Source organism: Astatotilapia calliptera, chromosome 6 (genome assembly GCF_900246225.1).
Source record: "Astatotilapia calliptera chromosome 6, fAstCal1.2, whole genome shotgun sequence".
Lineage (NCBI taxonomy): Eukaryota > Metazoa > Chordata > Actinopteri > Cichliformes > Cichlidae > Astatotilapia > Astatotilapia calliptera.
In genome coordinates this window covers 30263541-30278475 of record NC_039307.1, presented here as the reverse complement: position 1 = coordinate 30278475, position 14935 = coordinate 30263541, and the positions used below count along the sequence as shown (strand labels likewise).

General features: G+C 39.6%; 1 protein-coding gene across 4 annotated transcripts in view; it reads left to right on the top strand.

Moving 5' to 3' along the window:
* The window catches only part of vav1 (vav guanine nucleotide exchange factor 1), a 29263-nt gene extending 16834 nt beyond the window's left edge, over positions 1-12429 (top strand). For 2 of the 4 annotated variants that reach the window (XM_026171621.1, XM_026171620.1), the window contains 24 exons: positions 1183-1248; positions 1708-1816; positions 2433-2528; positions 2931-2999; positions 3167-3270; positions 3367-3466; positions 3582-3677; positions 3778-3846; positions 3936-4022; positions 4117-4202; positions 4290-4425; positions 4528-4637; positions 5177-5278; positions 5408-5502; positions 5590-5612; positions 5778-5814; positions 7878-8014; positions 8791-8877; positions 9116-9147; positions 10318-10428; positions 11163-11250; positions 11434-11563; positions 11960-12111; positions 12198-12429. In XM_026171621.1, the coding sequence (XP_026027406.1) occupies positions 1183-1248; positions 1708-1816; positions 2433-2528; positions 2931-2999; positions 3167-3270; positions 3367-3466; positions 3582-3677; positions 3778-3846; positions 3936-4022; positions 4117-4202; positions 4290-4425; positions 4528-4637; positions 5177-5278; positions 5408-5502; positions 5590-5612; positions 5778-5814; positions 7878-8014; positions 8791-8877; positions 9116-9147; positions 10318-10428; positions 11163-11250; positions 11434-11563; positions 11960-12111; positions 12198-12251 (2176 nt within the window). In that variant the 3' untranslated portion in view covers positions 12252-12429. The remainder of the gene's footprint in view (positions 1-1182; positions 1249-1707; positions 1817-2432; positions 2529-2930; positions 3000-3166; positions 3271-3366; positions 3467-3581; positions 3678-3777; positions 3847-3935; positions 4023-4116; positions 4203-4289; positions 4426-4527; positions 4638-5176; positions 5279-5407; positions 5503-5589; positions 5613-5777; positions 5815-7877; positions 8015-8790; positions 8878-9115; positions 9148-10317; positions 10429-11162; positions 11251-11433; positions 11564-11959; positions 12112-12197) is intronic. The other 2 variants (XM_026171622.1, XM_026171623.1) reach the window with 2 other exon arrangements.
* The last annotated feature ends 2506 nt before the right edge of the window (positions 12430-14935 follow it).

The following is a 14935-nucleotide window of genomic DNA, read 5'->3' as shown; positions in this document are numbered from 1 at the left end:
GCCAGTCTCCAAAGCACTTTGGGTCATCTTCTGTTGTGTAAATGGGCTATAAGCTATAAATAAAATAGATGTGACAGTCAACACAAAAAGTTTCAGACATTTTTCATGGTGCACGTCTGAGGTATATTCTCTCATTTCCCAAAAAAAGAATTAATTTAAAGCAGTCGATTACATACTGGACTTAGAATCGATACATTGTTTCTATGCTCTATCATGCTACTATCGATTTGATACCAATACTATTGTTGGTGCCGATATTTGGATCGACCTACCTTTAATGCGATCTCACTGACATCATCCAGAGCCAAACGTAGCAACAAATGCCTTTAAATGCAATTGTAAAAAGCTTTATCTGCATTTTTAAATTTGTAGTATTTTATTAATTATCTGATGTGTGTGTTATCTGTTAGTGTGAAGCATTTATTATTTGTCTGTTTGCTTCCTTGAAATATTTGGGGTTTATAGAAATCACACAGACGATTTCGTTGCTGGCAGAAAGAAAACAGATGCGTTGGCAGAGAAGGGAGAAGTAACTTGTTTAAGATGGTCAACTTTTTTTTTTATAATAAATGTCCTAATCATAACTGTTTTCTGTAGAAATGTGGAAATTATGGAGTTTTAAATAACTAGTCTCAAATGGTTTATTGCACAACATGAAATTATACCCTTATCCTACCACGTGGATGTGAAAGTGCTTACTTGGGATTACTTTTTTGTTGGTCTGTGGCCATGCCACCCTAAAAGCGAGAATATAATTTTTATACAACTGAAATTGGTTATATGGACCAGAGACTTGTGGCTGTTTTTTTTCTTAGGCTGAAAGTTGGTGTAGCAGATAACAGCACTTCCTCAGTGCCAGATAAGACTGTTGTTTCTTAACTTGACAGAATGTTCCCGAAAGTTTCAAGTTTTGTAACTCATTAATTTAAGTGGCATTTAATCTTTATATTTTGAGCACAACAGGTTTTTGTTAGATTTCTGGGCACTTAAAAATTTAAATCCTTTCCATTACCATTAAATACGCCGGCTCATCAGGAAGTCAGCACCACAGTAATGGGGTTTTGTCCTTCAGCCTGGAACCTAAATTCATGCTTAATTACTAATATTATATTAACCTTTATTCAGTTGTAATTTTCACTCTCTTTTTTTGTTGCTTTAACACACTCACCTTCCCTTCAACAGGCCTTTTCCTTTAGAGGGATGCACTCTTGATGAGGAGATCTACAGCGGCCTGTCTGACCAGATAGAGTAAGCCTTTTTCTCTATAATGTCTAAATGGAGGGAGAGAGATTGTTTTAAATAGCTGCCAATTTTTCTCTCTCTCTTTTTGTTGTGTGGCTGTATGATTTGAGGATTTTCCTATAAAACTTTAACATCTTCACAAGGAAATGCTTTCATAATGCCACATTTTGACCTGTAGAAAAGTTCAAAATACTCAAACAGAAAACTACCAGCAAAAATTCTGCATTATTTTACTTTTAAGAATTCAATTTAAGAGTCTTGTCAGGACATTTTGAATTTTAATTGAATCAAACTGGGAGATGTGATGGTTTATTGCAAGTGGAGAAATGTTATATTCCACCAGCTATACAGGTGGTGTACAGGTGGTGTACAGGTTAGTGACGCTCCGTATACAGCACAGATATATTTAAGAAAAAAAGCCAAAGGTGATAACAGTAAGTACTTTGCATGTGTTTTGTGTATTAGTGATACAGTGGATGAAGATGATGACTTGTACGACTTTGTGGAGGATGAGGAGAACGAAGGAGATGAGATCTATGAAGACTTGATGAGGACAGATGAACCGCCTGAAACTGTGAGTGGTTCCCATGTGACCTGTAACCTGCAACAAAAAGGAGGGTGTAGCCTTCACTTGCAACCTGCAAACTTTGCAGGTCTTCCAACAAAGTACTTCTGCACTAAAATCTGGGTTTCACTGTGTTTCTTATCACCTCATGTGAGGCTATGACTCGGTAGGCAGAGTAGTCCGCATATCAAAGACTCTTAATCAGATTAGAGTTTTACTTGCAGATGTCTAATATATACACCTTCACCCGAAGCATGTTTTTTTAGATTTTTTAGAAACCTTTTAGTCAGAATTATTCAGTAAGAAAAGAGCAAGAAGGACAGTTTGAAATATTAAATACAATTTTGTGTAGCAGGAATAATAATTTTTCTTTGTCTTTCCAATCTTATTAATGTTCTTAAAACCTCCTTTGGTTTTTGAAAGTCTTTGTGGGTCAAGGAACCGCAGTGCCTCAGAGCCTATGTGCCAAAGTTTTCTGTTTGACTTTGATAGGGGTTGTTTAAACTTCTCTGTTAATGTTTAAATAACTACTGCTACTTAAACACCATAACCCATTTCTTTTGTATAAGGCAAGTACAAACAAAAGCAAAAAAACCCTCATTTGACTTTTTTTTGTGCCCTTTAGCAGCAGAAAACTGGTGTGGACAAGAGAGAGTGCTGCCTGCAGGAGATCAGACAGACGGAAGAGAAATACTCAGAAACACTGCAATCTATACTACAGGTGTGCACACACCCACAGTCTGATCAAAGAAGATCGGTGCATTCATATGGCAATAAAAAAAACGACTCATAATGACGATGACAGAGCCCATCTTAAAAAACATAAAGGAGCTGGGGGAGAAAAAATGTGAATTTCTGAGATCTTTTAAACTTAACACAAAAATGTTTTAATATTTCTGAAATTCAAAGCTCACACATTAAAAAAAAAAAAGAAATCTGAATTTCTGTGAAATTAAAATCACAAATTTGCAAAAAACATTTTTACGTAAGTAACAACATCACTTTTTATACACCTGTTCCACACCTCTTTCAATCCTTCATCATACATCACAAGCACACAAGTATAGAGAACTCATGCACAAAAAAAATTAAAAATAACACTCATACTCGCTCTTCTGTGCAGCACTTTATGAAGCCTCTTCAAAGGTTTCTCCAGCCACAAGACATTGAAAGTATCTTCATCAACGTACAGGTAAAGAAGGTGTTTACCTCTACACCTGCATGATATACCCACTTCATGGAAAACCTTTGTTTACATAGTGTGTGTGTGTGTGTGTGTGTGTGTGTGTGTGTGTGTGTGTGTGTGTGTGTGTGTGTGTGTGTGTGTGTGTGTGTGTGTGTGTGTGTGTGTGTGTGTAGGATTTGAATAAGACCCATTCTGAATTGCTAGAAGAAGTTCAGAACTCTATCCTAAATAATGGAGCCAGGAATCTGTTCCAGGTGTTTGTGAACTACAAGGAGAGGTATATCGCTCGTGCAGAGACACACACACAGATCGACTTGTTTATCTTACAAACAAATGTATGAAAAATATGTTTATGTATCCCATCTCTCGCCAGGCTGTTACTGTACGGTCGTTACTGCAGTCAGGTGGAGGCGGCAACAAAACACCTTGACAAGCTTTCAAATGCGAGGGAGGATATCAGGATGAAACTGGAGGTGAGGAGGAAACACACGCTCCATTTTAGACATATTTAAATAACTTCATGCAAATTTATTTGATCATCATTTCTTGTTGTTTAATACTAGTTCGCTCTGTCTGTCTCTCTCTCAGGAGTGTTCAAAGAGAGCAAACAGTGGACGTTTTTCTCTACGAGATTTACTCATGGTCCCCATGCAGAGAGTCCTCAAATACCACCTGCTATTACAGGCATGTGTTTATACTTCATACATGGTACTTACTGTATCTTCAGTTTCCAGTTGGTTTTATCCAGCAGCTTTAATTTGCCGTGGCTTGCTTGTGTCTGCAGGAGCTGGTAAAACACACCACTGACTCAACAGAGAAGGAGAACCTGCGAACAGCTCTAGATGCCATGAGAGTAAGTGTGTGTATTTGTGTATTTCTACTTGTATGTAACCTGAATGTATGATACTTAATCCTCGTGCATGCATGTGTGTGTGTTTCCAGGATCTGGCGCAGAGTGTTAATGAGGTGAAACGAGACAATGAGATCATCAAGCAAATCACCACATTTCAGCTTTCCATAGAAAACATGGTGCGGTTACACTATTTCATTTTTAATGAGTCTCTCTTTGGTTGTTGTTTGTATTTCCTTTCTGCTCATCCTCCCTCTCGTCCTCCTTCCTCAGACTCAGTCTCTAGCTCTCTACGGTCGTCCCAAAATCGATGGAGAACTAAAGATTTGCAGCTCAGAGAAAAGATCGAAACAGGACAGGTGCGTGTGTGGCTGACGCACGTCTCATCTGATATGTTACAAGCTGTTTTTTGACGTTGCGTTTGTGTGCGCTCTGCTGTTTGTCAGGTACGCGTTCCTCTTTGATAAAGCCGTGTTTATTTGTAAGAAAAAGAGTGGAGAAACTTTTGAGCTGAAAGAGATCATTGAACTACACAGCTACCAGATACGAGATGAAACCACAGGAGAGAAGGACAATAAAAAGGTCTCCAAATCTGCACTGAGACACCTGTTACACACAAAACAAGATCGGCATAAGGCATCTCAATAGGACTGACTGTGTGTGTGTGTTTTTGTATGTGAACAGTGGTCCTATTTGTTCCTCTTGCTGGATTGCTACGGAAGGTCTGGCTATGATTTATTCTTCAAAACCAGAGAACTGAAGAAAAAATGGCTGGAACAGTTTGAGATGGCTCTGTGAGTATTAAATGTGGACGTACAGCTGAGCACTAAAAACAGCAATCAGAGAACTATGAAGAATATTTAGCAGCTAAAGTTCCAGAAACTATACTCAGACTTATAGACTAAAAAAAAACAGTGAGCTCTTTCAAAACACCTCAATATGTCAGCAAACCAGAGCTGGGATAAGTTGCTGCAGGTTTTAGGTTGTTAATTGTTTTTTCCTCCAAAATATTACATTTATGTAATGACGGACTTTTGTGTTGTTGAACATACAAAATAAGAAGTGGATCTGAAAAAGGTTGGACATGGAAACGTTTAGTTTTATGGATTTCTGTTGTTGATTTAATGCATCAACCTGCTATTTGTTACATTATTTGCAGTCTCACTGCACTGGCTTTGACTGCTTTTTCATCGCCAGTCTCTCTAAACGGATACCTTATGATTTGTACTTTTACCAGAGTGAAAGTACCAAAGTATCTGGCACTGAAAAGCAGCTGTTTGAATGCCTACTTCCCCCCAGCTGAGGTCAAAACAGTTTCGCTTTATGCTTACAGGTCAAATATGAGTCCTGAGAACTCCACAGCAAATAACCATGACTTCCAGATGCACTGCTTTGAGGAAACCACCTCCTGTAAAGCTTGCTCAATGTTGTTAAGGTACTTCTGTTATTCTATTATTCCTCCAACTAGTTAACAAGTTAGCTCCTGTGGAACTGTATTAACAAGTTAACAAAAAAAAAGAAAAGGAATCTCCTCTAAAGGTAAAATTTCTCAATGTGTCTGCAGGGGGATATTTTTTCAGGGCTATCGCTGCACTCGCTGTAAGATGGCAGCACATAAAGAATGTTTAGGCAGAGTACCCGCCTGTGGACGAAACTCAGGTCTGTATACGTGCACACATGCATATGTATGTGTTTAAACACCGCTACTAATTAGTCTAATGATCAATTCTGCTTTTAAAATTACAGATCATTCTGTTTCTGCAAAAAAGGTATGTCTACATATATTTCATACTGTAAACTTCCAGCTCAGCTGGTGGATAAAGCCTCTTTGGGCTTTTTATTCCCACTATTGTACGTGCCAGTTTTAATGGATGGATGTTCTTTGGGACTTGCGCAAAACTTTGCTTCACCGTTTCTTTCTTTTGCTCCTGCAGAATAAAGCTCAAAGGTCCTCTGGTCATTCCAGCATTGGTAAGCAATTCATGATATATCAGCTTATAAAGCCTACTTCTACCAGCATGTTGAAAGCATACAGCACAAGACTTTCAGGTTCTGAGGTTATGTTTTTGTTCAACACTCAAATATAAAGCTGTAGCGATGTGTCTTCCCTAGTTATAACCTACATACAATTCATATATCTTGTGAGTTGTGTTATCATAAAAGTGCTTTCTTTGTTTGTAAAGTTATAACCAAATCTATATATAGTGACCATTTTTAAAAGCCTCTCTGCCATCAGCTTTAATCTCTCTGTGATCTTCTCTGATAAAGACCCATACCCTATTATGTCGGACAGCTAGAACTTCAGCAGGGCAATTATCATTTTCTCCTCTATTAGCAGCAGAGTTCACCATAAATAATTCAGATAGTTATATATCACATTATCAGCAAGTATTCCCAGTCTGCTTTTCCTGCCTGTATGGTTGTATTTTATTGTGATGTGTTTAACGGTGATCTATTTTCTATAAGACACTAAGTGCAAAGTGACATAGGCGCTTGGCAACCATGCTGACTAAAATAGATCGCAGCGTGTTAACAATCTGTAACTAATCTGTCTGACTGATTGCAGTCAGTATAAGTTTGACTGTGACTTTTTTGAGAGCCATCAGGTGGATGGTTAATTCAGTTAAGGTTGAGAGTGTTGCACACTTAATCTCTGGTCACCCCAACTGCTTGCGGCTGTTGACCGAGCAACCTGATTTTTTTCCTCATCAAAAGAAGGTATTTTTTTACTGTAGTGTGTCTGTGTGCACGGGGTCTTATTGTTTACATCAGCACTGATTTATATTAGAGGGTATGGCTGTCTCTGTTCTTACATGTGCATAAGAGTAAAGCATAAAGCAGGAAGAACAGCAACAAAAGCTCAGCACAGAACAGAGTAGAGATCGTCAGACAACGAATGAAAAAGAGTGGGGTGGAGGTGGGTTGCAGAGTGGCTTGCTGCAGCTGCAGGATTAAATAACCCCACTTTATGAGGTTTGCCTGCTGAGTCATCTGTTGTTGTGAGCTGGCATAGAAATCAGCTGGTCTTCTGGAAACGCGACGGAACTAAACTTTGCAGCCTGTCTGATTCATTTTCTTTGACGCTGATAATCTTATCGCTAGATGCACGTTTTAATACCTTATCTTTTTGCCTCTTGACCAGAAGAAGATTATTTCCCTTACTAAGAAGGCATAAGCATGGCAGATAGCTCCACCTTTTTGATTCTGAAGATTTTTTCTTTCTGACGCAACCTCAAAGAGATTTATGTTTGTAATGCGATGTCTCAACTTTAGGAATTTACGAAAGCCCACGGAGTGACCAACGGATTTTTAGGTTTCATTTTATGTAATATTTCAAAAGTCATGACTGAACTGTGACTCACTGGTTGTAATGACTGGAATAAAAGCAACACTCTTGTAAATATTTTCATTCTTACTCTTTTTGTTTTGTCAATCAGAGTCCTGAGGTCAATATCTTGGTTTATCTCCCTCCAGTTCTGCCCAGAAACATCACAGCAAGTGATTTAGCTTCACCTGTCAAACATATCAGTGTACTATACCCCCAACCCGATTTATTCAAGTTGCATAACAGGGCTGGTAAATAAATGAGGATGGTTCGCTTACGTCTGAATGAAAGTGCTTTCCCCTCATTCCCTTCGTTTTTTTATTCTTACCGATTGAGCCGTGAGTTCAGTACTTGCAGCGAATGAGATGTTCTCACAGTCTTCTTTTCTGAGCCCTCTTTTAAGGTAGAAAATATCAGAGCGACAACCATTAACTAGTTTGTGGACTATTTTCAACCAATTTATGCATGTTGATGGGAACCCCACTCGTGTGTGGTTAATGGTAGCCCAGTTTAATTTATCTAAACGGAGCATCATGGTAGGCGGGGATAGGGGATGTTTTTGGTAAACTTTGTCTATCTGAAATTAAAAGTTTTTAAAAATATGCAGAGAATAGTTTGATCCAGTTTGATTCGTTTTTCCAGGAGTACTTGCCTTATTGCAGCTCTTCCAAATATCACAACCTCTCCTTTTTCCTCTTTCTGCTGTCAGGATATCCTAAGATGGAGGTAAATCAGGAGTATTATGGCATGCCGCCGCCTCCTGTGGGCTTCGGCCAAGCGCTTCATCTCTCCAGAGGGGACGTCATTGAGCTGACCCGCGCTGACGCAGAGCTGCCCTGGTGGGAGGTAGGCCTAAAAAACATAGCCATATACATGCACTCCATTCTGCATTCAGTAAACTGAAGAAGGGGAGGGGTGAGGGGGGGTCATGCATTATTTTTTAGACTTTTCAAGGCTCGTTTCCTGTGGTTACCGTGTAGGTGTGAGAGGCTTTTGTCTTTTTTCAGTCTCTTTTGACATTTTCCTCTCTGCGTCTCAGTCTTCCACTTCCTCCCTCGTGCCAAACCTGCACTTGTATCTGCATGCAGTCGCGATGCTGTGTGACAGTTTTGATTTGGAAAATAAGCGTAATCTGACGGCAGAAATCCACAGAGCCGCTCAGGTTTCGCGGCCGTGCTTTTTGTTCCCGCTGGCTCACTGTGGCACAGTTTACTGAAAGTTTCATTCATGAGAAAGAAAGCATGCGCTGAGAAGAGTGAAAAACCTTCATGCGTTTGAACCGTCTCACTGTCAGCGCTGCATAAATGGGCTCAACACAGTGTCTGTGATTTTATCCATCAGGACTTTAAAACATGTCGTAGTGAAATAGTTTTTAACATTTTGTTAATAGTTAACCAAAAAAAATTGATTCACAAATCAGGTGTCAGCCAGCTCTTTCATGCTTCACAGTACTTCCTCATTAAACCTCTGCTTACAGATTTTTGATGTGTGACTTACCTCAGATTGCTATCTTTTGTATATGAGTAAATATTTTTACAATTGGGGTCGATTGCTTGATTTACCCTTCAGTGACTGATCGGTTGACTCAGTCTGATCATGTTATTTTCTATTATGTGACATAGGGAAGAAATCTAACCAGTGGTCTAATGGGATGGTTCCCTTGCCAAAAGGTTCAGCCCTACCTCACTGTGAGTACAATCCAGCAGCCAGTAAGCACCCTACCTTTTTCCATTTTGAAAACAAAACAACATTTTCAAATAGATTTAATTTCCCAGAAAGGCATAAGCTCAGAACAGCAAACAAATAACTGACTAAATTTAGCACAGCCAAGTGGTTTTTGTCAGCTTGCATATTCCTGTAAAGAAAACAAACATTAAGCAGAAGGAAATGAAAACTTGTTATCAGCCTTTTTATATGTGACTTTTCTGTGATCTCACTACTTTCCAGAGGCCACCCCAAGACCTATCTGGCTTCAACTGGTGAGTATTGACAGGAACGGGGCACAATTGCTCGCTCGCCGAGCTTCTGCTTACCTTGGTTAACCATGGTCTGATTTTTTTTTTTTACAGTGCTGCAGTGTTTGCAAAACTCAGTGGGAAACACCACTGAGCCGACACATAGAGTAGTACTAGTTAACAGACGCAAAAGCAGAACCCGATACTGAAAATTACAGGCGTTTTAATGGCAGCGTTTGGAACACTCTGTAACGCTCAAACTGATGGGATGTACCGTACACTGTGGTGATATGTGATTCACCCCCAGGCTCGTGTTGATGACGATGACGACGGCATTCTGAGCCCTTAAAGTAGTGATTATAAACAGCTTTTTAATCACACCATTGCCCTCCTGAAGGACAGCGTGTTAGAAAATGTGTCAGTTTGGCGACACCTGGTGGTAATGAAAAGTATGACATTGAGGACAGGAAAGTGAACACGACTGATCATGTACAGTCAGACAACATAATTTTTCTTATAAACAGAGCTTTCCATTATCAAAATAATGGATCAGAGTTTGTAGAGAACAACATCGGCTTAAAGCTCGTTTGAAAGTATTTTTCAGAATTATGTACGCTTGTGCAGGGAAATGCAACCGATACATTTAATTTGATAGCTTTTTAAGATGTGGTTAAGGTGTGAACTGATGGGCTTTCAACTAAAGCATTGGACTAAGTGTAGCCTACTATTTTTCTTTATACAGTCTTTCTGGTAAAAACCCCTAAAGGCAAAGCTTCTTCCACTAGCTGTCAGCGAAGAGTGAAGCCAGAGGTGTTTTGTTTTAGGGCTACCCACTTTAATGAAATATCTCACAAATGTCTTCAGGGGATTTCTTCAAATTTGGCTCAAAGCTTGCCATACTGACCATTTTTCACATTTGTCTGGATCCTAAATTTTTAACACTTTGGTGCTGTTTGTGAAATGATTGTTTCTTTGTAATGACACTCATATTTGAATCATTGTCTGCTCTCACGTCTATAACTGTCAAAGAAGGCCAAGTAATGCTGTAGTGACAAAGTGTGTGTTTGATAGCAGTGTAACTTGATTGGTCTTGTGACTGTTGTCAAAAAATAACTGTGTGAATTAATGTTGCAGAGGCTACAGTATTCACTCAAAATAAAAACTGACGCTCTCGTTCTCTCTGTGTGATTGAAGGTTTGCGGGAAACATGGACCGCACGGCCGCCAAAAACCTATTAATGTCCCGCTCTGATGGTACCTTCCTTGTGCGGCAGAAAGATGGAGGAGAGTATGCTATCAGCATTAAGTAAGACATATATCAGTTAAAGTACTGTTTGATTATCTATCTGTTGATTTGAAGATGGCCAAATTACAAGCAATTTTTTTAAATATTCTATTATTGGTCCGATTGCATTTCAAACCTTAATTGTTAAAGGATAAGCTGCATATCTGCCCTAAAACAATAAGAAAGAGCACTTTTTTTTTGCACACGCTGGAGAGATTATATATCTCGACTGGCCAAGCTAGAGGAGGTGGCTGGGGAGAGGGAGGTCTGGGCTGCTCTGCTTGGGCTGCTGCCCCCGCGACCTGGCCCCCGGATAAGCGGAAGAAAATGGATGGAAGGATGAACATCTTTTTGCATCAAAGGAGCATTTAACTTAATAAAATCATACAAAACGTCATCAGGAAATATACTGCATTGTCATCCTCTTGTAAAATAAACCTCCTCTTTAAAAAGTTCCCCATCCATAAAACGGTTTGGAAATTTGGAGCTGTTTCACCAAACACGTGTAATGTGTAAATGTGCAGTAAACGAAGTATCACTTCCTCTCAAAACCAAGGGAAACAATCCAGACTGACAAAGCATTTAATGCATGATCTGTTTATAATTCATGAGCCAACAAAATCCATTCATCTTTGCAGAAGTGAAAAATTCTCGATTCTGTCATTGGAGAGCCATCGCTATGTTTGCCGTTCAGCCTCCACATGGACTGAGTTCCCAGACTGTGGCTTTTAATATTCACCTCTCTCCTCCCTCAGGTTCAACATGGACATCAGACACATTAAGATCACCTCTAGTGAAGGCCTCTACCGCATCAACGACAAGAAGGCCTTCAAGGAGCTAGTAGTAAGTCATACACAGTCATAAAGCTGAAGCACTGCCTCAGAGCAAGAGAAACCAAACCTACCGCTGAACATTATCTTTAGTGCTGGATTGCTGCTGACCTCAGCTCCTCCTCTCTAACCACAACTAACATCTCTCTTACGTTTCTCACGCTTCTTTTCTCCTCCCGCCCCCCTCCCATATTAGGAGATGATTCAGTATTACCAGCAGACCTCATTGAAGGAGTACTTTAAGGACCTGGACACCACACTTTGTATACCTTTCAAACAACCGGAGCAAAGCAACCTGTCTGACAACATGCCCAATTTCACACCAGGTACAGAAGATCTCCATCACCTCCTACAGTCCTCACTGTGATCACCAAAGTCGTCCTCTGTGACTTGCAAATGTCTGTGCAAAATGACAGAGCAACCCACCTCCTAGTTTTGGAAGTGCAGATCACTACAGATCATGGAGCTCTCATATTCATTTTTATCACGTTTCTTTATTTTGAACAAAAGCAAGAGTCTAGAAATGACTTTATGATAGCCGCATGAGTTCTTTTTGCCATCTCCAGTCTTTATTGTAAGTTAAAATCTGCTTTAACTCTGTTTAACATGAGTGGTGATGATAACGCTCATGAAAACTCCTCTGCGAGGAATGGGGTAAGACTGTTTCCCCAAAACTATTCCTTTAAGCTGTTCCATGCTGCAATGTGGGCTCTGTCTCACAGGGGGCAGCATGAGGAGCTTTGGCGTCGCAAGGGCCAGGTATGACTTCTCGGCCAGGGACCGCTCCGAGCTCTCGCTGCGGGAAGGAGACACCATCAAGATCCTTTCCAAGAAGGGTCACAGTGGCTGGTGGAAAGGAGAGGTGTACGGCCGGGTGAGAGCACGGAAAAAATGTAAAAAAAAATTTTTTTTTTTATTTGCTGTTTTCTTGTCTGACCTGCACTGCTCCTGTGTTTCCAGGTGGGGTTCTTTCCAGCCAACTATGTGGAGGAGGATTACTCTGACTACTGCTGATGTTCCTATGGATGTGATATGTACACTCGTTCTCGATGTGTAGGGGTCTGTGTGAGGGACTGCATTAACCAACATGCAGGAGTGTGGCTGTGTGTATGAACGAGAATGCCAGTAGCTACTTGTGATTATGTGATGAGTGTCTAGTGATGTGAATAAAATCTCTGTTCAGCCAGCTTGATGATGTCTGGTTCATGTATGGATTTTAACCATATCATTATATCTACTCGAAATTTACAGTTTACAACACCACCTCTGTGTTGTTTTTAAGCTCACGTTTAAGTGTTTGTGTGATCTCATGTGAAATTAAATTAAAAACTGAAAAAAGGGTGTTTAATGTACATCGTGTATGCAGCGGATTTCCGATTACCAAAGCAGCAAATGTGACTTCATGTGGTGCAGTCTTAAAGTTAAAGCTAAACCTAAAGCTAACTGACAATTCAGTTCAGCTCGATTTTATTTATAAAGTTCCAACATTTGCCTCGAGGCGCTGTATAATGCAAAGCAAAGACCCAAAAATAACAGTGAGACAGTGAGAAGGCAAAACTCATTTTTAACAGGAAGAAACCTCCAGCAGAACCAGGCTCAGGGAGCAACAACAACAAATAAAAAGGTTTTAAAAAGAGGCCGTGAACAAGACAGTTTTCTTTATTTGGACTGCAGTCTGCAACCCGTAAGAAACCAGGAGACCAAGAACATCAGTAGACCACCAAACACAGAGAAACATAGTGGGAGGTTGGGGGTTGCAAAGTAGGTGTTTAGTGGTTAAAAGGTTTAGCCAGTGTGGAGGACTGACACTAAAACCACTACAAGAGAAACGAGTACATGATGATTTGTTTCTGCCATTGTAGGGAAAAGGTGAAGAACAGTATGTGTGAACAAGTGCCCTTACTCTTTCTTTACAGTGCATGCATGTAACTAACTGCTGTGTTATTATTAATTATTAGTAGTAGTATTAGTAGTAATAGTATTACAACAGAGTATTTTAGGCTTGGTTTGCTGTATATAGTGTGTATTGTTAGAAAGTAATGCATAAAGATTTAGAATATTGTGTCACGTCTGACCTCTCCCTCAACTTCAATAGATACATGTGAAGGTCAAAGTGATAATAATACTATGAAGAGCTATTGTAAACCTTCTTACTGCTATTGTTTGTATTGACAGCATATGGAGAATGATAAATGGGGATTCTAATTATCACATTACTTTGGACGTTACTTTGATCTCTTCTTCAACGTCAAATAAGGTAAAATTTGCCTTTTATTTTTAAAAATGATTCAAATTCTTGTATTGGCAACAATTTGGAAATGATACTAGTATATAGGGATTCTAATTATCACATTTGACGTCTTCCCTTATTCAGCAGTTGTTGTTTGTCTTTCCACAGCTGTGCACGACTGTCCTCTCATTCTTTTCCTTCTTTGATGCAGTTTTAGTAAAAGGTTTACATCAATTGCCAGAAATGTCAGTTAACCTAGAATGACTGTTGGCTAAAGCTCTGAAGTGTTGGGACAGACAATATTATCCATGTCCAATAAGACTGAGTCTATAAGTAAGTGATTTAGGTCTCCATGGCAGCAGGACTTCGCTCTCACTTTGCCAAAAGTGCTGCTTCCACTTCAAACATGTTGGATGGCTTTGTTCAGTGCAGACATGTTCTTACACACCAAACTAGGAAAATGTTTGATTATGGGCCTGGTTTTGTGCCCATATCTGTGTTGTAATGCTAAATCTAAAATCTAAAACAGAGTTGCAGGCCATGGCACTTCTTTGTAGTAGCAGCATTTATTTAGCTGCAACAAAGGTCAAAGTATCAATGCCACGGGCTTCCTGACATGTAGAACTGCAAAAATAGTTTACACAATAGACCTTTTATGAATTCACGCTGATGCAGTGAATACAAGCAGGTGGTTTTTGTACTATAGCTGTCTTATCTGATCAGTACACTACAGAAAGGTTTCTAAAATAAAAGTACATGTTAGATGCACAAAGGTCTTATAATTTCCTCTGAAATGTGGTCCAGTACCAGAGTAATGTGGTAAAGAATGGTTTAACATATCGAGGTTAAACATATAGTGTACAGGGAGTTTTAGCGCTCATACCAATTCCCCCTGGTTGCCAACCCCAGCTCACAGTCTGAGAACTGCTGCCAAAGCTGATTAATCAGTTAGTATCACTTTTTTAAGTCAAAGGACTTTTTTTTTGTTGTTGAAAACAGCATTTGTGTAAATCGAGCTTCTGCAACGCATATATGCGATAAACTCATTAGCTATACTGGTCTTATGTACAGAGGTAAAGCTACGACTAATTAAAAGTTTGTGGAGGAGTTGGAGCAGAAGGCCCCTAGAAAACCTGATGGTCTCTATTTGCCTCCACTGAAATTATTCATATACATCCCCACGTGAATGGTGTTGGATGCACAGCCATAGGCAAATATCATTGCCAAGATCCACTGAGAAGTTTGTAAGTCCCATTGGCACCAATTAATCCCTTCTACTTTCTACCACCAACATCAAAAGCAACTAACTCCATGTTTTTTTACATGCTTTTGCCCAACACTTTACCTTCATCCAGCAAGCTGGAAAGCAAAGAGTAATTTGGAGAAGAGTTAGCGATACATAAGGTTTCCCAGTCTCACCCAGTATGAGAAAATAATTAATGGACAACAAAGACCAGCACTCACTCTC